Source organism: Lithobates pipiens, unplaced genomic scaffold (genome assembly GCF_037356315.1).
Source record: "Lithobates pipiens isolate NorthernLeopardFrog02 unplaced genomic scaffold, aLitPip1_a1.2 Scaffold_25, whole genome shotgun sequence".
Taxonomy (NCBI): Eukaryota; Metazoa; Chordata; class Amphibia; order Anura; family Ranidae; genus Lithobates; species Lithobates pipiens.
The window spans coordinates 170,413,009-170,439,482 of record NW_027507787.1 but is presented as its reverse complement, the minus strand read 5'-3'; the positions used below and the strand labels follow the sequence as shown (position 1 = coordinate 170,439,482).

Here is a 26,474-nt window from a genome sequence, read left to right as displayed (position 1 = left end):
GGGTTTAAAAAGCAAGGCAGCCATTCTTCAGAGTGTGTCCAGAACTTTGCAAGACATTTAAAGTGTAAGTATACCCCCTATCTGTTTCAGCCAAGGAAGCTGTCATCTTTGCCTCGGTTTTAACTACAACTGCTATGATTCTGCACATGTGATCCATTAGGACACCAGCTATTGGATGGTTTGACAGTTTGGTTGAGAGCACAACCAAAGGGAGTGTTACATTTCCGGCACATGCCGGAAATTAGTTTTTTGATACTGTTAAAATGATGGGTTTACTTCTGCTGTAAAGGGAAAAAAAAAAACAGGGAGGCGCTGACCTGAGTAATATTAAAAATTATGACTTTATTAGGATTAGATTAAAAACACTTAAAATCACAGAGCTTCCTGGTGAAACACTGATCCATTCAAGCCAGCTGCCCAATCCTTTCCAGCGATCTGGAACAGCAGTGGGACCCGCAGAGTCATGGTGAATACCAGGACTTCACTTTACTCTGAGGAGTATGCATCATCTACCATCTTGTAAGCGTTTTTTAATCGAATCCATTTTAACCACTTCAGCCCCAGAAGATTTGGCTGCTGAATGACTGGGCCATTTGCCATTCGGCACTATGCCGCTTTAACTGAATTGTGCGGTTGTTTGACGCTGCACCCAAACAAAATTGACGTATTTTCCCCCCACAAGCTTTTTGGTGGTATTTGATTGCCTCTGCGTTTATTTTTTGCGCAAAAAAAAAAAAAAAAAAAAACACACAATATTTTGTACTTTTTGCTATAATATCCCCATTTTCTTAAAAAAAAAAAAAAGCTAATTTTTTCTCAGTTTGGGCAGATATGTATTCTACATTTTTTTTTTACCAAAAATATCACAACAAGCGTATATTGATTGGTTTGCGTAAAAGTTATACCATCTACAAAATAGGGGATATAATTATAGAATTTTTATTATTTTTTTTACTAGTAATGGCAGCGATCTGCAATTTTTATCGGGACTGCGAAATTATGGCAGACAGACACTTGACACATTTTTGGGACCATTGCCATTTATACAGCGATCAGTGCTATAAAAATGTGCTGATTACTGTAAAAATGTCACTGCTAGGTAAGGGGTTAACACTAGGGGGCGATTAAGGGTTTAACTGTGTTCCCTGTGTGCGTTTTTAACTGTAAGGGGGAGGGGGACTGACCTAGAAGAAATGACAGATCGTAGTTCCTAGCTATTAGAAACTTACAATCTGTCTCTCCTCACAGAACAGGGATTTGTGTGTTTACACGTGTCCCTGCGATCGCTCTTCACCTGCGGACATCGCGACCAGCCACGAGCATGGGCCCCCCCGCAGTGCAGCAGGCGCATACCTGCGAGCAGACGTATAGCTACGACGACTCGCGGGTCATGCTGACCTTCTGCAGTATAATGAAGTCGGCTGGTTGGCAAGCTGTTAAAGGTATAATTTTAATACTACACTTAGGACAGCGCCTCTCCCACCCTGCTTTTTTCTTTAAAAGCTATGATCCTGGTATTTAGTGTTGTAAAGGGCTGCAGTTCTCTTGATTTTTTTTTTTCCTGACAGTGTTAGATCTTTTACTTGGATATCAGGTTGTAACTACAGCTGTATAAAACAAAACCGGTGTCTGCCTTCAATCAGTGAAAGTTTGCTAGAGTGAAAAAAAAAAAACGAAGGTGAAGTTCTCCAGTGTCAGATAATTTATCATAGTTCAGACGTTTTTCCTGTCGTGAATGATAATGGAATGCAGAGGGAATTATGGAAAACATTCCAAACTCCTACTTGATCAGGCAGAAAATCCTAATTAACCAGATGGAGCATTTTAGCAAGTAATTCAGATCCTCCTACAAATGGAATCCGCCTTGTCAGACTATCCACATTGATATCTGCTGGAAGCATTGTCAGACTGGCTTGCATCACACTCTCATAAGTAAACCACATCCTTCCATTTATAAAGCCAACCACACAATGCACATGCTGCATGTAGCTACATTGCTAGGTATGCCAAACCCTTTTTAACCAATACTTAAAGCAGTAGTAAACCCGCTGAAATTTTTTTTTTTCATACCTGTAAGGGAAAAGGCATAATGAGCTAGTATGCACAGCATATTAGCTCATTCTGAAATACTTACCTTAGAATGAGGCCCCGACATATCGCCTGATACACGCCAAGGGAGCTGACATGTTCCCTCGGCGCATCTTCCGGATATCACTGCGAGTGGCCAGAGCAGCGATATCACTGCCGCACATGCACGCGGGAGATTTTATTCCGGCTGGGTCCGGCGTCTGCCGGGCTTCCAGACAAGAAACCCCTGTGCGCATGCGCTGCTGCAGTCTGCGGCTCATTGCGAGGGGCAATATCTCCTAAACAGTACAGGTTTAGGAGATTTTTATTTTTTTACTTCAGGTAAGCCTTATTATAGGCTTACCTGTAGGTAAAAGTAAAAAAAAAAAAAAAAAAAAATAGACTATACAACCACTTTAACATTGACATTTGTTTTGACAAGTCTTCTGTATAGATGCACCGCTATATTAACCACTTTCAGACCGGACCAATTTGCTGGTCAAAGACCAGACCACTTTTTGCGATTCGGCACTGCGTCGCTTTAACTGACAATTGCGCGGTCGTGCGACGTGGCTCCCAAACAAAATTGACGTCTTTTTTTCCCACAAATAGAGCTTTCTTTTGGTGGTATTTGATCACCCCTGCGGTTTTTATTTTTTGCGCTATAAACAAAAATAGAGCGATAATTTTGAAAAAAAATGCATTATTTTTTACTTTTTGTAATAAATATCCCCCAAAAATATATAAAAAAAAAATTTTTCCCTCAGTTTAGGCCGATACATATTCTACATATTTTTGGTAAAAAAAAAAAATCGCAATAAGCGATTATTGATTGGTTTGCGCAAAAGTTATAGCGTTTACAAAATAGGGATAGTTTTATAGCATTTTTATAAATTTTTTATTATTTTTTTTTACTAGTAATGGCGGCGATCTGCGATTTTTATTGTGACTGCGACATTGTGGGGGACCCATCGGACATTTTTGACACATTTTTGGGACCATTGTCATTTATACAGTAATCACTGCTATATAAATGCAGTGATTCCTGTGTAAATGACACTGGCAGTGAAAGGGTTAACCAGTGGGTGGCAGTGTAGGGGTTAAGTGTTCCTAGGGGTGTGTTACTAACTGTGGGGGGGTTGGGCTTTCATTTAGTGTACACTGATCTCTGCTCCAATCACATGGAGCAGAGATCAGCGTCACTAGTTGCTAGGCAGAATGGAAAAATTTTGTTTATACAGCATTTCCTCCATTCGGCCGCTCCGTGAGACGATCGCGGGGATGCCCGCGGCGATCGAGTCCGCGGGTCCCGCGACCGGACTCACGGGGGTCCCGACCAGCGCGGGAGCGCGCCGCCGGCGGCGCGCTCCCGATGGCACGGCGGCATCGAATATTGGACGTACATGTACGCCAATATGCCTGCCCGTGCCATTCTGTCGACGTACATCGTCGTGCGCTGGTCGGGAAGTGGTTAAAGAACCCACATTGTCTAGATTAATATTCTCAGACACAGTTTCCTGCCCTGATAGAAGTGACTACTGTATATAGGGGTTGATTTGATAAAACTGGAGAGTTCAGAATCTGGCGCAGCTGTGCATAGAAACCAATCAGCTTCTAGGTTTTTTTTTTCTCAAAGATTAATTGCTGAAGTTAAATTTAGAAGCCGATTGTGCAGCTGAAGGCTCCATTTGCACTTGTACAACTGACCAAAGTTAAGTTTGGTCTCCAAATTTGGGGAAATTGACCTCCGAGTGCTAATTCTTACATATTTTGATTAGTGCCTTGAAAAAGTATTCATACCCCTTGCAATTTTCCACATCTGTTATGTTACAACCAAAAACATAGATTTTATTGGGATTTTAGGTTATAGAACACAAAGTGGCACATAAAGTTGTGAAGTGGAAGGAAAATGATAAATGCCTTTCAGTTTGTTTTTTTCACAAATGTGAAAAGTGTGGCGTGCATTTGTATTCAGCACCCTAAAAGCTGGCCATACACCTATAGATTATCTGCAGATGTTCTATGGTTACATGGAAAAAGTGGGAGATTCCTCCATCCACACAGTTTAGCGAACATGGAGAAATCTGCTGCACTTTTTCCATCTAACCATAGAAAATCTGCAGATAATCTATAGGTGTATGGCCAGCTTTACTCTGATACCCCTAACTAGTGGAACCAATTGCCTTTAGAAGTCATCTAATTAGAAAATAGAGTCTACCTGTGTGTAACTTAATCTCAGTTTAAATACAGCTGTTCCGTGAAGCCTTCAGATGTTTGTTAGAGAACCTTAGTAAACAAACAGCATCATGAAGGCCAACGGACACAACAGGTCAGGGATAAAGTTGGAGACGTTTAATGCAGGGTTAGGTTATAAACACACACACCATCATCTCCCAAATGTGAGTAGTACACCCCTCACATTTTTGTAATTTTATTATATATTTGCATCACTCTTACTGGTCACTGGAAGTTCAACATGGCACCTCATGGCAAATAATTCGAGAGAGGATGTGAAAAAAATAATTCTTGCTCTACATAACGATGGCCTAGGCCAGTGATTAACCTTGGCACCCCAGATGTTTTGGAACTACATTTCCCATAATTCTCGACTACACTGCATGATCATCATGGGAAATGTAGTTCCAAAACATCTGGGGTGCCAAGGTTTGCCATCATTGGCCTAGGCTATGAGCAGATTGCCAAGACCCTGAAACTGAGCTGCAGCACAGTGGCCAAAACCATACAGCGGTTTAACAGGACAGGTTCCACTCAGAACAGGCTTGGCCATTTGTCAACCAAAGCAGTTGAGTGCACATGCTCAGCGTCCTATCCAGAGGATGTCTTTGGGAAATGGGCATATGAGTGCTGCCAGCATTGCTGCAGAGTTTGAAGGGGTGGGGAGTCAGCCTGTCAGTGCTCAGACCATACGCCGCACACCACCAAATTGGTCTGCATGACTGTCGTCCCAGAAGAAGACAGGTGCACAATGAAATAGTTTGTTTTAGAATTTTGTCCGAAAAATAAATTTAGTCCCGAAATTAGTTTATTTTGTTTAAAAATGCATTTGTACGAAAATCTGAATTAACCAGTTCCCGACCAATGCACATCAGCAGAATGGCATGGGCAGGCATGTTGGCGTACAGGTACGTCCATTTTTATATGCTGCCCTGCCATTGCATGCACGCTTGTATGTGTGCACGTGTGCGCGTGTGTGCACGTGTGCGCGTGTGTGCACGTGTGTGCGTGTGTGCGCATGCGTGTGCGCATGTGCGTGCTTGTGCGTGTGCGCGTGCTTGTGCGTGTGCGTGTGCGCGTGCTTGTGCGTGTGCGCGTGCTTGTGCGCGTGCACGTGCGTGTGCGCATGTGCATGCTTGTGCGTGTGCGTGTGCATGCTTGTGCATGCGTGTGCGTGTGCATGCTTGTGCATGTGCATGCTTGTGCGTGTGCATGTGCATGCATGTGCATGCTTGTGCGTGTGCGCGCATGCTTGTGCGCGCGTGCATGCTTGTGCGTGCTTGCGTGCTTGTGCGTGCTTGCGTGCGTGTGTGCGCAAGCATGCTTGCGTGCGCATGTATGTGAGTGTGCATGTATGCATATGTGCATGTGTTTATCAGTGGCGGTGCATCCAAAAGGGTGCACAGGTACCGCCCCCTCTATGACCAATGGATAGATTCATGTATAGCATTGATTAGCCATAGGCTCCAATAGGCTTCAAAATAGGTGAACTGCAAGCACCATGCTTGACGCTCACAATCCACCCAGGTGTGTTAGAAAAGTGAATTAATATTCACTTTCCTAACACTGAACCGCCTCTCCACCAATCAGGTGTGCGGGTCTGTTACCCGTCACCTGATTGGCTGAAACGATAGGCGCAGCTATTGGACGCCTATGAGGAGGAGAGGACGGGAGATGAGGATGGCAGGAGATGCATGGAGGACCCCTCTCATGGCCGTTACCCGCTGCCCCACCAAGACAGGGTACTGTAAGTGGCAGGCAGACAGCGAGCGGTGGGGATTCACAGTGGCAACATTTGATGGGCACACGAACAGCATTTGATGTGCACAGTGGTGACATTTGATGGGCACAGTGGCTGTAATTTATGTTTTTTTCTGAAATTTTCAGTTTGCTTGCGCCCCCCTAAAAATTTTGGGCACATACCGTATATACTCGAGTATAGGCCGACCCGAGTATAAGCCGAGGCCCCCAATTTACCCCCAAAAAACTGGGAAACCTATTGACTCGTGTATAAGCCGAGGGTGAGATATGCCTGTCCATCCCTGTGTGTGTGTCCATCCATCCATCCATCCCTGTGTGTGTGTGTGTCCATCCATCCATCCCTGTGTGTGTGTGTCCATCCATCCATCCATCCCTGTGTGTGTGTGTGTGTGTGTCCATCCATCCATCCCTGTGTGTGTGTGTGTGTGTCCATCCATCCATCCATCCCTGTGTGTGTGTGTGTGTGTGTCCATCCATCCATCCATCCCTGTGTGTGTGTGTGTGTGTCCATCCATCCATCCCTGTGTGTGTGTGTGTGTGTGTGTGTGTGTGTGTGTGTGTGTGTGTGTGTGTGTGTGTGTGTGTGTGTGTGTGTGTGTGTGTGTGTGTGTGTGTGTGTGTGTGTCCAGCCTACCTGTGTCCCCAGCCTCCGTCCGGTCCCGAGCCTCCGTCCCGTCCCGAGCCGAGCCTCCGTCCGGTCCGGTCCCGTCCCGAGACTCCGTCCGGTCCCGTCCCGAGCCGAGCCTCCGTCCGGTCCCGTCCCAGGATCACCGCTCTTCGTCGGCGCCCATTTTCCTGTTCAAATGCCGCGCCTCCCTGTCTGATAGGCGGAACACAATTTCCCAGCAGTCTGTGTTCCGCCTATCACGGCCATCCTTTCATCCTCGTCCGTAGTACGAGGATGAGCGGATGTCCGTGATAGGCGGAACACAGGCTGCTGGGAAATTCAGTGTTCCGCCTATCACAGGCGAAGGCGGAGCCGGAGGCGCGGCTTTTGAATTAGAATAGAATGGCCGCTGTCTGTCTGCTCGACACGCTGATCGAGCAGGCAGACAGCGATGACTCGAGTATAAGCCGAGGGGGGCACTTTCAGCCTCAAAAAAGAGGCTGAAAATCTCGGCTTATACTCGAGTATATACGGTACATACATTTCTATGTGTGTGTATGCTTACATGTATGCACATTTTATGTAAAATGCTGTTTCTCCGAAAAGCGTTCCATGCTCAGATCACTTTTCAGAGGCATTTGACAGCCGGTAGAGAGGCAATATGTTGCCTACTGACCACCTGTTTTAACCCCTTAAATGCATCATCACTATGCTGCAACTGCATGCAATGCACACAGTTGCAGGGGGTTTGGAGTGCGGCCCCATTCACTTCAAGGGTGCCCTGACTGGAAAAAGATTGTGAAACACAGACAGAGGAACCGGTCTCTCCATTTTCCCCCTGCAGCCGCTGAATGCCTGTGGGAGGGAGAGGAGGAGAAGCGGGGGGAAATTGAGAAATCGGTTCCTTTATATGCAGCCACCCACTTGGGACCGGGCCCTGGTGTTCCACCATTAGGCTCAGAGAAAAGAGCTTTGTCCGGAGGTCAGGGGGGGGGGGGCCCTCCATGGTTTCTTGCATCGGGGCCCTGAGGCTGCATTCACACCTGAGCGTAGCGTTTTCAAGCAGAAAACGCACAAATTTACTGCGATTTTGCAGCGTTTTTTTACCGCGGTTCGTGGCGTTTAACGCGATTTGCCACGATTTTGTGCAGGGCAAAAGGTCATCCATGTTAAAAGAAGAAAAATGCCCAAATCTGCTCAATTCGAGCGACAAAAAAGGGTCCGGAACTTGTTTGAGCTTCAGGCGTTCGGCTTCAGGCAACATGGAATGGAGATGTGAACCATCTCCATTGAGAATAGATTTTTTTTCCCCTCTAGCGTTTTGTAGCTTCAGGCTTCAAGCTACAAAACACTCAGGTGTGAATAGGGTCTGAAGGTTCTAGTTACACCACTGGTCACATGGTCTGGTGGGAGCAGGAAAATGTTACATGAAAAACCAATAAATTAAAAGTTGAGAAATTTTTTATATTTATTGGCTTTTCGCGATAGTGATCGTGATCTCCGGAAAATGCCCTGTTCAGGTTTTATGCATCTCTGGCTCTTCTCATACGCGTTCAGGGATCTCTGATCCATGGTCCAGTTCGGATCTTGTTCTTCTCCCCGAGGCCAATTTAAACTCACCTAAGACAGGTAGCCAGTGCTCTGGGCCTGGGAAACTCAGACAACTTCTGTCTAGGAGAGCAAAAGGTTGGGTGGGGGGAAGCCATGTATGTGGAAGCTGACAAGCTGTATGCGTGCTAAAAAATAAAAGCAAACACACACTACTACATGTACTGTACATTAAAAGTTAAAATGAGACCCTTTAAAATCAGTGCTTTCCATGCTGGAGAGAAATGCAAAATGGTTCCCATTGATGAACAGGCTCATTATCTAATAGGTAGATGACCTTCATTGTAATGACAAGCCGAAGCATGTTTTCCTTCAAGTGAAAACAGACAGGGGGGCACGTCTTCCTTCTAATGACACGATGGCAGGACATTTTTCCCTTTCACAGACACAGGTTTCTTCCTTCCAGTGTCACTACTGACACAGGAGCCTTTTTTCTTATGCCACTGAAAGCCCCATATTTTACTAAAGGACAAGTACTGTATGTGCATGGCCATTGACCTCTTTCAATTCACTGAATTGAGCTACAACCACTGGCACCATTTCAGCACATACGGTAATCACTGAATATATTTTGGTGCCGCATACCCCACCCAGTTGTACTGTTCTCCGTCATGCACCAGTGCTCCTATTGTCCACCTTTACACCAGTTGGCTTTGTAGTGCAGGAAACTGCCATATCAAAGAGTTCTCTGCAGTGTCCAGGCACCCAGCTGTAGAAATATTCACCTGTTAAAAGACAGCTTTCTACAAAAGGAATTTTCCTGTTCATTAAGGATTTGTGTTTATGTCTATCCAGGCCTGAAATTCACACAGCTCTGCCACATAGTACAGCCCAGGTGGGGATCTGATCTTTCTCCATCGCAGTTACAACAAAGTCCCTAGCTTGTGAGCGGACAGTGAATGAGTAGCGGGATTCTGAAAAGTCACCTCAATCCCTGACAAGGAAGCACATGTGTAGGCGGAATATCTGATTGGCTACAAGTACTGCCCAAGTCTGCTGCTGTCCCAATGAATACAAGAGGCTGACACTAATGGACCGTGTATGAAACTAACGGTGTGATAGCATAGCAGTGCTAATTTCATCAGTGAAATTATTTGTCAACTAAATGGCCCAAAAGGGGGAACTCCGCTTGTCCACACCCACCACTGCCAAATTTGGGTGGGGGACTAGACTGGTGCCTGGTTTTGACAGGTACCTGCTCCCACTTCAGGGTAAGATTGCCATCGGCGATCTACAACATCTCTGGCCATCTCCCCCCACCGCCTTCTGGGCCACACACACAGGTCCCAGAAGACTGTGGGACCATGCTATGCAATTTGTGCATGCAAAGTAGGAACCCCGTTGTGAAGCCTGGAGGCTTCCCTTGCTTACAATGCAGGTGCCTGCACCCAAATGACAAATCAGCTCAGGGTGGTGACATTGCGGGATCATTCCAATGGCCTCTGCATCTGAGCCAATGACACAGGCTTGCTCTCATGCACATCACTGGATCAGGTTCAGTTAAGTATTGGGGGGGCTGGGGGGAGGGGAAGCTACATACTGAAGGTTCACCTGGACAACCTTGGCCATACAAGAACAGTACAAATTGACTTGCAAGTTTGTACAGTGCTTTACAATGTAGAGGGGGACAGTACAATTATAATACAAAATGAATAGGAGGGCCCTGCTCACGGAGCTGACAATCTAAAGGGAGGAGGGGATGGTACAAAAAGGTAATAGCTGTAGGAGATAATCTGCTGTAGGTGATTTAGGTACAGTTCTTAGGTGGATTAGTCTTCCCTGAATAAGTGCGTTTTCAGGGATCACAAACAGACAGGGTAGAGGTTGACTGGACATACTGGGGCAGGGAGGTCCTGAGGATGGGAGAGGCGCTAGAGAAGTCCTTAGAGGCGTGCATGGGAGGTGGTAACAAGGGAGCTAGAGAGCAGGAGTTCCAGGGAGGAGCGGAGAGGGCAATTTGGTTAATATCTGCAGAGGAGGTTGATGTAGCTGGGGGGGGGGGGGGGGGGGGGGCGATGTGGATGGTCTTGTATGTTGCTGTTAGTAGGTCAACTTTTATACGGTGGGGTAGGGGAAGCCAGTGAAGGGATTGGCAGAGGGGCAGCCGCTAGTAAGGTATTAGTCTAGCAGCATACTTAATAGACTGAAGGGGTGGATAGCCTGTGTAAAGGTAGGCCAGGGAGAAGGGAGTTGTAGTAGTCATGGCGGGAGGTAATCAAGGAGTGAATAAGTTGTTTTCTTTAGTCAGGAAGCGGTGAATTTTAGAAATGTTGGAGGTTAAGATGGCATGTAGCCAGAGATTGGACCTGAGGAGAAGGAGGGGTCAGAGTCTAGGATTACACCCAGCACCCTGCCATGTGCGGTGGGACCAATGGCTATGCTGTTGATCTAAGATTAGGAAGATTGAGTTTGAGGAAGTGGTGTGACATCCATACGCACATGTCCCTCAGTAAATTTGTGATACATGAGGAGTTTGGGGAAGGGGAGGTAAGCTGAGGAGTAGAGATAGAACTGGGTGTTGGCGTAGAGGTGATATTGAAAGCCATGGGAGGTTATCAACTGCCCATGAAATAACCAAGAGCAGAGTCGCGGAGGCCAAGGGAGTGGCGATATTGAGGAGTGGGTGAGCAACTGTGTTGAGGGCAGCAGAAAGGTCCAAGAGTAGGAGTATGGAGTACTGGCTGTTTTTAGCAGTTAGTAGGTTGGCGAGTTTAAGTAGGGCATTTTTAGTGGAATGTTGTGAGCATAAGCCAAACTGTAGGGGATGGAGTTAAGCCTTTTAACTTGCAGTTTAGGAGATATTACTTGCTTTTTCTTTCAATGACGCCACTGGCACATGTGAATTTTTATCCCGATACAGCACACTAAGCATGCTGTCAATCTATGCACCTACATGCCATGTCGGTTAGCATTATTCCATAGCATTGCAATGAAATCCTGCGAGACTGCTGCCCATTCATAAAGTCATCATGGTAACTTTACATGAAAGCAAGGCTTGGTTGGTTCACTTGTACTGTACATGTGCAATATTCTGCCATACTAATCAGGGCGGAAGTGCAAATGCGTTAGAAAATATGAGGTAGCAGCTAAGATGGCGCTGGCTTCATTCTTAACAGAAAACTAAATAGTCTGCACAAATAGTAAGAAAGCAGAGATTATGAGCCAGAGTGTACCCCTGTGTATAGAAATGCAATACATAGTGGTATGATGCTTGCAAGGGATTTTTCTTACCAAGTTACTAATCCTGGTAATATATTCAGGTAAAGTGATACTAAAGTCTCTCTGAAAATAACAAACATGTCATACTTACCTGCTCTGTGCCGTGGCATTGCACAGATCACCCCCCTGATCCTCCTCTTAGGTCCCTCGCCGGAGCTTCTGGCCCCTCCCGTCGATTGCCCCCACAGCAAGCAGCTTACTATGGAGGCACCCGAGCTGAGCCACAGCTCTGTCAATTCAGGCATGGCACCTCAGTACAGCCCCACCCGCTCTCCTCATTGGCTGACTTTGACTGCAGCATGAGCCAATGACACCACTGCTGTGTCTCAGCCAATCAGGAGGGAGAATCCTTGACAGCCAAGGCACACGTGCAACATTGCTGGATTAAGATGTGGCTCAGGTATTAGAGGGGCTGAGGTGAGGCTGCTACACTTTCTGCCTTTACAATCACTTTAATATGTTCAATGGCATTACAGCCGACAGTTTGTTTGAACAAGGGAGAAGAAAAGGGGGAAGCACCACTTGAGTGCAGATATTAAACTTTATTAACACAACAGCTGAACACTTACAGGATGAAAAGTAACTCAGGCTCACAAGTGCAAGGATGAAGATGTCCAGGCTATTTGGCATCCATACAGGTATGCCATCACTCTCCAGGCTGTTTGGATAGATGGATGTTGTCCTCAGTGTCCTGTGGCCACCATGAAGTAGGGACAACCAGCGTGGAATGCGGCCCAAAATGACATCACAGAAATGAGATGCTTCCAGGCTAAGATAGAGAATGGGCTATGCTCTTGGAGCATCAAGCTCCTTCTAGAGGCCTGTAGAAGGAGCTGGTGATCCAAGTGCATAGCCCATTCTCTATCCATTTCTCATCTAGCATCCAATTTCTGTGATGTCATTTCGGGGCGCGTTCCATGCCGGTTGTCAGTTCCTGCTTCCTGGTGGCCACAGGATGCTGAGGACAACATCCATCTATCCACACAGCCTGAAGAGTGACGGTATACCCGTATGATCGCCAAGTAGGCTGGTCATCTTCATTCTTTGACTTATGAGCCTGAATTACTTTTCATCCTGTAAGTGTTCTTCAGCTGTTGTGCCAATAAAGCTTTTTAATCTCTGCACTCAGGTGGCGCTTCCCCCTTTTCTTCTCCCTTCTTGTTCACACGGAGCCGGCTATACTCTGACAGCTGCCGCCTTCCACTACCCCGTTCAGATACACATCCATATGTGCAATCATTTCTCCCTTCCCACGGATGTACTATGGACTATAAAGTCAATGGCATGGACTTTAATGTGTTTAAACTTTAACTCTATTAGTATCTGATTCAGCCTTGTTTTGCGCCAGTATGAAGTATAGATTGAGAGACAGTTTGTTTTTTATATTATAAAGTTGCTCTTCTGTTTGTCAAAAAGCAATATTTGATTGTTTATGAATATGGTTTTATGAAGACATTATATAGTAAAATGGCTAAATCTAGTTCATGTTCAAACCTTAATACCTGAATTAGAAATGGTCCTGATGTTCCAGTCGAACAGCGGGTGTTCATAGAACAAAACGACCATATGGGGTGCTCGTGGCAGACAGCAATGGTGCCATTGGCTCCCGCTGCAGTCAATCAAAGTCAGCAAATGAGGAGAGCGGGTGAGGCCATGCTGAGGCGTCGTGTCTGAATGAACACACAGCTGTGGCTCAGCTCGGGTGCCTCCTTGGCTTTGGCCAATCATAGCTCAGGCGGCCACTTCCACTCCCCACTATACAAGGCTTCTGCTTACACGGTGGCTGTATATAACAAATTAATGGAGATTAGGAAAGTAGTGTAGATTGCAGTCAGCGTGTGTAGCGTGTTCACATGTGCACACACGTTCAGAGTATGTGTATTGAGAAAGCCCCCGCGCCCCCCGCAAAAAAATAGGACTTTAAAGGATGTAGGGCTGACACTGAGGTGAGCACAGTATTGGGTAAAAATAATTGAATAGAAATTAGAAAATCCCTGCACCTTTTTTCCCCCCTGATTTTTCATCTATATTGCTGGGAGCCAGCAATACATTACAGCCGTGAGCAAGTTTACATTACATTTTTTCCTTTAGAAATGTCATTATTGCTACGGCATGTTATTTACATTGTACAGATGCGCCACTTTACAGTTAGACTAAGGACACCCCCAGGCACGATATTTAAAGGAATATTTAATTTTTATCTTTAAGCATTATGAAAATCACTGCTCCTGAAAAAAAAGATTGTTTTATGCAATAAAGCATGTCTCCTGGGGTTATGACCCGGGTCCCCACTTTATGGCAATAACTTGTATACAAGCCTTTAAAATTAGCACTTTTGATTTTTCTGATGATTTTAGCCTACTAAAATGACTAACACAATTCAGATGACTAAAATACAACAAAAACTGCATTTTAGTCAAAAGAGGAACTTTGAAATTTGACATCAAAGTGAACACAGTTCCATAGTTGAGGATTAATTACCCTAATATGTCTATTATGTCAGTGCCATCTAGTGGCTATAATGTGGCATTTTCCCGAAATACTGCAAATCAAGGAAAAAACAATATGGCCACTAGATGGAGGTGAAGATCAGAAATAAACATAAAAACACATATTAGACACATTATGGGGGCTATTTATGATCAGTGATTTTATTTATTTCTTAAACAGAGAAGTCAGAATCAGTTACTTTCAGTAGATACATTTTAAGATGTCTAGTAATTTGGTTGAATACATAACTATTATAATTGCTGGTGGGAAGCATTTCAAGCAAAGATTTTTAAAGAGATCAGTATAGGAAGGATGGAAGCGGGGGGGGGGGGGGGGGGGGATGTAGGTCATCACTAGAGGTGTTCTTATCTTTAATGGGATGAAGCACTATAACCTCATCAAGCTGGGATCTGGTCTTACATTTACTGTTATAGTCCTAAACTGGTTATCCTTAAAGTAGATGAAAACCTTGACATTTAGTTTGCTGAATATGAATTACCATTTTTTGTAAGAGTTTTCCCTTTCTTTTTGCATGTGGCTGATCATCTACAACCTTTTTTAGCCACTTGTTTGCATTTACTTTTTCCAGCATTGCTCTGGATTGGTTTAATGAAGGTGACGACTGGACCATAGCTGTGCAATTTGCATCAGCTCGGCCTCTTAGTCTCCATCGGAGAAGCATGCGACTGGCAGCCAAGAGAAGAATTGGAAGGCAGTTGTCACCCCATAACAGGAAGTGCCTGAGCAAGGAGCCAATGTTGACCCTAGCCTGGGATGGTAGCTAGCATGCATAGTAAATGCCATGTTTTATAGTAGGCTAGTGTAAACCTAGCTTTGAAGGACAGACCTCCAAACTCGCATTAAGACGGGGTTGCATTAAAACCAGGCAGTTGAGCCACAACTATACTGCCCACCATACGCCCGCCTGAATTATTAACAAAAAGCATCTGGAATGCATCCATAAAACGCACCTGGAACGGATCTGGAGTGCATTTGTGTGGTGTGATCCAGCCCTAAAGCCAGCTTTAAGGAAATCTGTGTTCGCAAAGTAGTCCTTTGGCATTACAGGCAGAATATGCAAAACATACAATGTGTATTTGGGTGGCATACATAAATGGCAACCCAACTGTGGCGCGATTTGGCTGGGATTCTCACGTGATAAAACAGAAGCGGATGGGCTGCCCTATGCGCGATACACTTTTCCGTGTGAGAATCGCACTACAAACAAAACAAAAGTGAAAGTGAGAACGCCAATTCCTGCTAAACATATTGTCAACGTGGCCTTAGTGTCAAGTGACTTTGCCTAGACTAAGATGAGGTCACCAGTCTGCTGCAGCCAGGAGGAGGCATTTTCCCAATCTCCTCTCCCATAATTAGACTGCAGCATTATACATTATAACTATGGAACAAGCCACAAAGCAGGGGGCTGATCTGTGTCACACATTTGTGAACAGGCACCAGAATAGGATTGTGTCATCTGAGACCTAATCTCAGTCCAGCCATAGATGGTGACCCTGGATGATGCCTGAGCAAATATTTGTCTGTCCTTCTGGAGAGAAAAAAATATAAAAGCAAATTAAGGCATTAGGAGGATTGTGATCTCTGTAGGAGGTTAAATACCCGAGCAAGGTAAACTTACACATTACTCAACATGCGTGCACTTAGAACTGGAGGCCAAATGCCAAGCCCCCCCTCCCCCCCCCCCACCATTAAGGTTAAAATATTAAAACATGTTTTAACTTAGGCATATATAGGCCATCCTAATATATAAAGGACTCAATGATCACGACAAGAAATACAGCATCATGTACAACCTTATATGGGGTATATATTTATCATTGAGTTAAATCTACATATTTTATCCCTATAGGATGTATGCAATGCCCTGGTGTGCATAAAAATTTTGATTTTCATTTTTAATGTACTTTTACTTTAATCATGTGGCATTTGTTAATGTGTGATTTTTTTTTTTTATCCAGAGATCAATGTTAATGTATTAATTATTAAACCTCATGGGTGATCTAAATAAATCTTACAACAAGGGGCTACCCTGTGCACATTTATTGGCAAAAAAAAAGTTCCTGCTCCTTTTCAAGGTGGTGGGCTTCACGCAATTTTTTTTTAAAGTTGTGTTTTTGCAAGTAAAAACATCTGCACTTAGACCCCTTTCACACTGGGGCGTTTTTCAGGCGCTTTAGCTTTAGCCTGTAAAGCGCTTGAAAGAAGCCTCACCTGCAGTCCCAATGTGAAAGCCCAAGTGCTTTAAGAGCCCTTTCACAATGTCAGCGCCCGAAAAACGCTCGTAAAGCGCCGCTTAAACTAGCAGCGCTTTACCAGTGTTTTTCGAGCGTTATTGGGGCGCTTTTAACCCCTGCTAGTGGCCAAATAAAGGGTTAAAAGCGCCCACAAAATGCTACTGCCAATAGCATTTTTCAGGCGCTTTTCAGACATTTTACAGGGACTTCCCATTGATTTCAATGGGAAGGCGCACTTTAGGAGCGTTTTATTCACCGCTCCAAAAACGCTGCAAAGAAGCTGCTTGCAGGACTTTTTTTTGATGCCCTGCCAGCGCAGCGCCTCAGCGTGAAAGCACTCGGGCTTTTACATTGGGATTGCAGTTGCAGCTTCTTTCAGGCGCTTTTTTTAAAGCTGAGGCGCATGAAAAACGCCCCTGTGTGAAAGGGGTCACAAATGGCATCCAGATGTGCGATTACCATGCAATTTTGAATCACAGGATAAATTGTGGATAAAAAAAAAAAATTTACACACACACACTTTCGATAGCGTGGGGTCAGTTTCTTTTGCCATCTGTGTCCCATTGATCAGGGAGATTTTCCTTCACTTCCTGTCCCATAGCCAAAACAAGAAGCAAGGAGAAATCCCTGGTTGTCACCAGAACAATGTCTCCATTGGAAGATTTTCCCTATATTCCTGTTCTGGTGACAACCCAAACAATGGGATTTTTTTTTCTCAATTTCATCTTGTTCCAAAACAAGGTACACAGATAGCAATACACACTTTACAGATGTTCCATTCTCTCTCAATTTTTTTATTTATTTTTATTTTTTTTAAAGAAAAAATGTGGTGCTAGATCTCTTTTAACATACAAAGTTCAATGCCCCAGTCACACTTCACGTACAGGAACTCACATTGCTCACATTCTGGCTTGGGATTTAGCATGAGCAGTTCTCATGCTACTGCATAGGGAGAGCCCATTCATTTCAAAGGGTTGCCCTGTGCACATTTGTTGCCAAAAAAGGAGTTCCTGCCCCTTTTCAGGGTGGCAAGCTTCGCACAATTGTTTAAACATGCGCTTTTGCAAATACATTTTTTTTTACACTTAACATGAATGGCATCCAGATGTGCGATTACCATGCACTTTTGAATCACAGGAAGAATTGCAGTTATTCCACCCACAATCAAATTGTGTGAGAGGGGAATAATAATAATAATAATAATAATAATGCTATAAAAAGAGGGGGCCCAATATTTTTTTTTTTCCCATAACGGGGGAAGTTGGAAGCCATGATTGCCTCAAGGGGCCAATTGTCTAAATAAAGTGTGCCTAAACATTGTTTACAGCTCTATAAATACAATGAATAAATATATATAATAGTTAAAATAAATAAAATTAAAATAAATAGAGTCCTCTACTAGTAGTTGATCTCAGGAGGTAACTCACAGCTCTGCTCTCCCCCCAGCAAGGCAGCCCAGCAGCAGCAGCAGCAGCAGCAGCAGCAGCACCAGGGCACACAGACACCGCCTCTCCCTCCAGTACATGGTATCAACAGAAGACTGACAAGCTCTGCACTGACACCTCATTATATAGGGTGACACCCAGAGCTGGGTCTGCCCTCATTTGCATTGTTTCCCCATGTGATTAATAGGAGGTAGGAAAGAGATGTGGGGAGTGGTACACAAATACACAATCCTTGCAGATCCTCTGACTGCAAGACCTGTAATTAGGACACAGCCGCTTGTAAGGCTCCATATTTAAAGGGGCTCATCGCCAGGAAATTGATATCTATCTGTTTGTATGCCATTTCAATTCTGACCCCTTCAGCAAAATAAACAAACCTGAACTCCTGGTCGCAGTTTTGCAACTTTGACATGTGTTAGGGAATCTGTACAGTCGTACAGAATGACGCAAATGTGAATTTTAACAAAATCGGCTGCTTCAGTGTTTTTAGATTCTTTTGCCAGATGTTACTATGGTATAATGAACTATAATTACAAGCATATCATAAGTGTCAAAGGTTTTTATTGACAATTACATTAACCACTTAAGGGCCTCTTTTTTTAGATGTGTTGTTTACAAGTTAAAAACATTTTTTTGCTAGAAAATTACTTAGAACCCCCAAACATTATACTTTTTTTTTCTAACACCCTAGAAAATAAAATGGAGGTCGTTGCGATACTTTCTGTAAAACCGTATTTGCGCAGCAGTCTTGCAAGCGCACATTTTTTAATAAAAATAAATAAAACAAAAGTAAAGTTAGCCCAATTTGTTTTTATATTATGAAATGTGAATATGTTATGAATATGTTACACCGAGTACATTGATACCCAACATGTCACGCTTCAAAATTGCACCCGCTCGTGGAATGGTAACAAACTTTTACCCTTAAAAATCTCCATAGGCGATGTTAAAAAAAGTCTACAGGTTGCGTGTTTTGAGTTACAGAGGATGTCTAGGACGTGAGTTATTGCGCTCGCTCTACCGATCGCGGTGATACCTCACATGTGTGGTTTGAACACCGTTTTCCTATGCGGGAGCTACTCACATATGCGTTCGCTTCTTCACGCGAGCTTGGCGGGATGGGGCGCGTTTAAAAAGAAAATCGTATTTATTTTACCTTTCATTTCTTATTTTTACACCGTTTTAAAAAAAATAATGAAATTGCGTCACTTATAATCCTATTACAAGGAATGCAAACATCCCTTGTAATAGAAAAAAAAGCATGACAGGACCTCTTAAATATGAGACAATTTTGAGTCAAAAAGACCTCAGATCTCATATTTACAAAAAAATGCAATAAAAAAAAAAGTCATTTAAAAAAATGATTTAAAAAAAATGGCCCTTTAAGAGCTATAGGTGGAAGTGACGTTTTGGCGTGTCATGGAGACGGGTGGGGGCCATCTTCCCCCTCACTCGTCCCCATGCACAGTCAGAGGACTGGATCACCTCCGCCTCTGCCGATGGCTCTGGTAAGCGGCAGAGGGCACCAGACGTGGCAGGAGGGGGTGGCCCTCTCCCGCCACCGATAAAACTGAATCTGCCACAGAGACCACTTTTATCTTGTAGCCGACCGCCAGCCAAACATGGGGATACCAGGGTTATGGCAGTTAGCTGCTGCCAAAACAGCGATATCCATCCTCAAAGTGAGGACGTATATTGGCATTCGGCAGTTGGCAAGTGGTTAAAGTGGTTGTATACACACAGGGAAAAAAAACCTGTAAGGCAAAGGCATAATGAGCTAGTATTCAGCACATACTAGCTCATTATCAAATACTTACCTTACAACGAGGCATCGGTATCTAATCCCGATTCACGCTAAGGGAGCTAACATTTTGCCCTTGGCGTGTCTTCCGAAGGAATTTTCTTCCCAGCAACATCCAGCAGCTCTTGGTGCAGCCGTGAAGGTCTTCCATGACCACAGGGGAATGTGTACGCATGCGCAAGTGTTTCGGGACACAGCCATCTTATTTAAACAGAAGGTGGTGTAAATACTAAACCCAGGTACTCCCTTTTTGTGGCTTGCAATTTCTTCAAAAAAGAGGAGCGGGGCTAACACTACAGGGAAGGGCTCATCTGTGTCATCAGTAGCTCCTGAGGAGCCTAGTCAAAAGCTAGTGTTGTGTACCCTGAAAGACCAAGGACAATCTGAGCCACTGCACTGGTCTAGTATTGTGCCTACTGTCAACACTGCTGCTTCAGCCTTTGTCACCAGGGATATGTCCTCAGTAGGGATGAGCTTCGTGTTCGAGTCGAACGTACGTTCGACTCGAACATTGGCTGTTCGTCCGTTCGGCGAAATCCGAACTCTTGGTCCGTTCGCGTCAAAATTCGTGTGGCGCTCACGGCCCACAATGCACTGTGATGGCGCAGTGCATTGCTGGCTCATGATTGGCCAAGCATTAACTGTGACCCCGCATGCTTGGCCAATCGCAGCGCCAGCAGCGAGGAGAGCCATGATCCTGCCTGTGGCCAATCATAGCTCAGGCTGTGTAGTGCACGCCCCACACTATATAAGGCCGCCATTGAGGCGGCCTCGTGTAGTGTGTTGGCATCTGAAGCAGTGGCTGTTCTGTGTACCTTCAACACAGTACACACCGATCGTTTTTGGCTGATTTCCTATCTTGTTCTTGTGTAGTGGTTATTGTCTGTGCCCTGACCGCAGTATACACCACTATATTCACCTCACCTATATAGCTAGTGATCTATCTTTAATAATAGAGCTTGCAGTCAGTAGTGTTAGGAGATAGTGCGTGCTGTCTGCGTGCTCTGTACCCAGTACATACCGCTATAATCCACCTACATAGCTCTTCTCTATTTGAGCCCACTTGCCATCTGCAGGAGTTATTGGAAGTTGTGTGTGCCTCCAGCACAGCACAGTATACATCTGTAGATACCCCTTTATCTCTGCTGTTTTCTGGTTATTGTCTGCGTGCCCTGACCGCAGTATACACCGCGATATTCACCTCACCTATATAGCTAGTGATCTATCTTTAATAATAGAGCTTGCAGTCAGTAGTGTTAGGAGATAGTGCGTGCTGTCTGCGTGCTCTGTACCCAGTACATACCGCTATAATCCACCTACATAGCTGTTCTCTATTTGAGCCCAATTGCCATCTGCAGGAGTTATTGGAAGTTGTGTGTGCCTCCAGCACAGCACAGTATACATCTGTATATACCCCTTTATCTCTGCTGTTTTCTGGTTATTGTCTGCGTGCCCTGACCGCAGTATACACCGCGATATTCACCTCAGCCTAAGGCCCAATTTTTCTGCCCCTGTTTAACAGGGGCGTCTAAGTACAATTTTTGATGCAATGCTTTGCAGCAGGGCTAATTCCAGCAAAAAAACTAGAGTATATGGAAGAGGTTGCAGTGTGGTGGCACCAGCAGCAGTGCCTAAGGCCAAATTTTTCTGCCCCTGTTTAACAGGGACATGTAATTACAATTCTTGATATAATATTTCACAGGTGGGCCCCTTCCTGTGCCCACCCAGAGTAACGGTGAGGACTTATAGTGTTGTGGCACCAGCACCACAACCACCAAAGGTCAATTTTTCTACCACTGTTCAACAATGGCATGTAGTTACAATTCTTGATATAATCGTTCACAGCAGGGCGCTCCAGCGCCCACCAAGAGTCACTTTGAGGGCTTACAATGTTGTGGCAAAACCAACACCTTGTTCCGCCATTTCTGCAGAGCATATAGGGCAGGCCCCTACTTTCAAACATCCAACTTACAAACATCTCCTACTTGCAAACGCAAGGAGACAGCAGCAAGTGAGATGAAAAAAGATGGACGACAAAACAAATTATACAGGGGTGATAACCCTTCCCTATGTTTTCCAAAAAGCTTAAAAATAGTTTTTTTGACTGGAGCTACACTTTAAAAATGTACCAGTTGAAAATTACAAACAGATTCAACTTAACACAACAAACCTACACAGTCCCTGTCTTGTTTGCACCGCCTGTATACTGCTGTTCTGAGTATATAGGGCCTGGGGGCCACACGCATTTCCTTTTTTTAATATGGGTACAGGGTTCCCCTTAATATGCGTACAAGACCCAAATAGGCTGGTAATGGGCAGGGAGGGCTACCCATGCCATTTTTCTCAATGATTTTCAACCATATTGCAGGAACCAGATATAACATTAAAACCGCAAGCAGTTTTAAATGGTGTTATTTCCGTTTAATGTCATTTTGTGCAGGGACTGTTCTAAACACGGGAAACACGTGGCACTTCACAGGCATACTACAGACACCCCCCAGGCACCATATTTAAAGGAATATTTCACTTTTTTTTTCACTTTCATTGTCAGTAAAATCAGTGCTCCCGCCAAAACGGCCATTTTTAAAAACATTTTAGGCATTGTCCCATGTCCCCTGGGGCAGGAGGCAGGTCCCCAAACCCTTTTTAGGACAGTATCTTGCATATTAGCCAATAAAATTAGCACTTTCCATTTCGAACGTTTGAGTCCCATAGACTTCAATGGGGTTCTAACGTTCGTAACGAACGTGGGGTCCGTTCGAAAGTTCTGGTACGAACCGAACAGGGGGGTGTTCGGCTCATCCCTAGTCCTCAGCTCTAATTGGGTTAGAGAACTTGATTGGTGGCATGACTGCCTCTGTCTTGCAGGGTGGCAAGAAGCGTGACAGATCCCCCTCCCCTGATTCTCCTAATTTGGAGCAGGAATGGGTTGATGAAGGGGAAGAGCTAAATGCTAAGGACAGGGCCGTCTTAAGTATAGATTGGACCCTGGGCAAAAATTTTCTTGGGGCCCCCCCATGCAATTTCCCTCTCCACCTACTCTGAGACATACAATAAATAGCAGCTAGACTTAAAATCAGTTTTCTGTATCAGATCAGGCAGCAATTGAGATTGGTTGCCAGCAGTTACAGCATATCATTATTGCTTACTGACTAGTTGCTAGAAGTTACAGCACACATTACGGCTAGGGATGAGCCGAACACCCCCCGGTTCGGTTCGCACCAGAACTTTCGAACGGACCCCAAATTCGTATGAACGTTAGAACCCCATTGAAGTCTATGGGACTCGAACGTTCGAAATTAAAAGTGCTAATTTTAACAGCTAATATGCAAGATACTGTCCTAAAAAGGGTTTGGGGACCTGGCTCCTGCCCCAGGGGACATGGGTCAATGCAAAAAAAAGTTTTAAAAATTGCCGTTTTGGTGGGAGCACTGATTTTAATGACTATTAAAGTGAAAAAAAAAGTGAAATATTCCTTTAAATAGCGTGCCTGGGGGGGTGTCTGTAGTATGCCTGTGAAGTGCCACGTGTTTCCCGTGTTTAGAACAGTCCCTGCACAAAATGACATTTAACGGAAATAACGTCATCTAAAACAGCTTGCAGTTTTAATGTTATATCTGGTTCCTGCAATATGGTTGAAAATCATTGAGAAAAATGGCATGGGTAGCCCTCCCTGCCCATTACCAGCCCCTTTGGGTCTTGTACCCATATTAAGGGGAACCCCGTACCCATATTAAAAAAAGGAAATACGTGTGGCCCCCAGGCCCTATATACTCAGAACAGCAGTATACAGGCGGTGCAAACAAGACAGGGACTGTGTAGATTTGTTGTGTGTGTTGTTAATTTGAATCTGTTTGTAATTTTCAACTGGTACATTTTTAAAGTGTAGCTCAATCTCTTACAACTGACTGCAAGCTCTATTTAAAATGAGCAAGATAGTTCGCTATATAGGTGGATATAGCGGTGTATACTGGGTTCAGAGCACGCAGACAGCACGCACAATCTCCTAATGCCGACTGAAAGCTCTATTTAAAATGAACAAGATAGTTAGCTATATAGGTGGATATAGCGGTGTATACTGCGTTCAGAGCACGCAGACAGCACGCACAATCTCCTAACACTGACTGAAAGCTCTATTTAAAACGAGCAAGCTAGTTAGCTATATAGGTGGATATAGCGGTGTATACTGCGTTCAGAGAACGCAGACAGCACGCACAATCTCCTAACACTGACTGAAAGCTCTATTTAAAACGAGCAAGATAGTTAGCTATATAGGTGGATATAGCGGTGTATACTGTGTTCAGAGCACGCAGACAGCACGCATAATCTCCTAACACTGACTGAAAGCTCTATTTAAAACGAGCAAGATAGTTAGCTATATAGGTGGATATAGCGGTGTATACTGCGTTCAGAGCACGCAGACAGCACGCACAATCTCCTAACACTGACTGCAAGCTCTATTATAAAAGATAGATATATCGCTAGCTATATAGGTGAATATAGCGGTGTATACTGCGGTCAGGGCACGCAGACAACAACCACTACAGAAGAGCAAGAACGAAAAATCGGCCGATAACGATCGGTGTATACTGTGTTGAAGGTACACAGAACACCCACTAACTGCTACAGACGCCAACACACTACACAAGGCCGCCGCGCTGGCGGCCTTATATAGTGTGGGGCGTGTACTACACAGCCTGAGCTATGATTGGCCACAGGCATCCTGCCTGTGGCCAATCATGGCTCTCCTCGCTGCCGGCGCTGTGATTGGCCAAGCATGTGGGGTCACAGTGCATGCTTGGCCAATCATGAGCAAGCAATGCACTGCGCCATCGCAGTGCATTGTGGGCCGTGAGCGCCACACGAATTTGGCTCGAACGGCCCATAACGTTCGGAATTCGCCGAGCGGGCGAACAGCCGATATTCGAGTCGAACTTATGTTCGACTCAAACACGAAGCTCATCCCTAATTACAGCTCACTGATTAGTTGCTAGAGGTTACAGCACATCACCTCCTCAAAGTAGGGGAGTATGATATACATAGGAATGCCGCCTTTATTTGCATACCAATGCCGCTGGCCGCAGCTATTTACTTAGTATTGTTGCAGCTATTTACATATGAATGCCGGTTATTTACATGTAAATATAGGATCTGCAGGTGAGTCATCTGCACACAACAATAGGGCAGAGCTGGGCACCATTAGTACCAGCACTTCACACTGAGATATCGGGACACAGCACAGGAATAAAACGACAAGGGAATTTAAACCTGGATAGTTGGCAAGTATGAGGCAGCTGTTTTGGGCCCCACAACAATGACAGGGCCCAGAGCAGCTGCCCCTTTTGCCCTGCCTTAAAGACGGCCCTGGATTCTGTGGAAGGCCATGAGTTTGCTTCTGAGTAATCTGGGCCAGAAGATGTCCATTTGATATCATCCTCTCAGTCGCAGAGGCTTTTGATCCAGAATCTTACCAAAATGGTTCGTTGTGCCTTTAAGTTACCTCCTGCTGAGGTTTCTGATCCTCCCTGGTCAGTGGCAGCTGGTGCTAAACAATTTTAGGGGGAGGGGGGCAAAAACAAACTGAAAATACCGACCCCCCCCCCCCCCATTAATTGCAGCCTCACTCTGCCCATCAAATGCAGCCATTGTGCCCATCATACACAGCCATTGTGCCCGTCATACGCAGCCATTGTGCCCGTCATACGCAGCCACTTGTGCCCGTCATACGCAGCCACTTGTGCCTGTCATACGCAGCCACTTGTGCCCATCATACGCAGCCACTTGTGCCCATCATACGCAGCCATTTGTGCCTGTCAAATGCAGCCACTTGTGCCCATCAAATGCAGCCACTCGTCTCCTTTTCCTAAGTGTCAGGCGGGGAGGAAGGTTAGCATGTAAATAGCGAAAATTTATTTGCTATCATCACACAATTGGGTGGGATCAGGGTGCACTCTCTGTGCCCTGAGCCCATCCTAATTTGAAGCCTATTCGAGCCTCTGGCTCTAATCGGGTGCTTCAAAATTGCCACCCCATCCCGCCCCCGCAATAGGTATCCATGAGTACGCAATCCTGAAAGGGGCCAGGTGCATGGATGGGGAGGGGTTCACAGGCTTTCCCCCTTGCACCCACTGTTGGAGCAGGCGGTGTATGCTGATTGGGAACATGCTGAGAGAATTTTCATTCCTCCTAAGAGATATCCCATGGGGCAGTCTCCTCCATAAACAAGAACCTAACTTGTCTGGTGGATAATGCACAGGGCTTGAAGGACCCTGTTGACAAGAAACAGGGGTCACTAATATGGGCTTCCTTTTCTTTGACCGTTTCAGCTATTCAGCCCGCTGTCACAGCAATTGGAGTCTGCCAGTCCTTAAAGGATCAGGTCAGATGGCCTGACAGGCCTAACCAAGACAATGATCCTGCTGAAAGTAGGTCGGATATATATATACCGTATTTGCCGGCGTATAAGACGACCCGGCATATAAGACGACCCCCTAAAAACCTGCACAGTTAAAATGTTTTGCCCGTACTCACCGTTTAAGACGACCCCCGATTCCGAGGCTTCCGACGCTTCATATCCCTCTTCTTCTTCGTTCTTGCTGGAGCCATTTCCTTCTTCCTTCTGGTGCTGGAGCCAATCACGGCGAGCAATGTATTCTATTAATGAATACAAAGCCTGCTGGGATTGGCGGAGGCTGTTACATCATCAGCCCGCGCCTCACTCTCAAAGCCAATCGGAGCAGGCTACTGTGTGTAGCCTGCTCGGATTGGCAGAGATTGCTGCTCCAATCCGAGCAGGCTCTGTATTCATTTGAATACATAGCTCACTGGGATTGGTTCAGTGGTATATACTGTATGTAGCCGAAGCTACATACAGTATTACCGGACATCTAGAAGGCATCCCAGCAGCTGACCCGGCGTATAAGACGACCCCTCCTTTTTGCTCAGTTTTTTTAAGTGTAAAAGGTCGTCTTATACGCCGGAAAATA

At 45.1% G+C, this 26,474-nt stretch overlaps 1 protein-coding gene across 1 annotated transcript in view; it reads right to left on the bottom strand.

The window, feature by feature from the left end:
- The window catches only part of LOC143929796 (ovostatin-like), a 201,808-nt gene extending 184,041 nt beyond the window's left edge, over positions 1-17,767 (bottom strand). Inside the window, exon 1 of the mRNA XM_077453773.1 lies at positions 17,670-17,767. Coding sequence (XP_077309899.1) covers positions 17,670-17,767 — 98 coding nt within the window. The remainder of the gene's footprint in view (positions 1-17,669) is intronic.
- Positions 17,768-26,474: the final 8,707 nt, after the last annotated feature.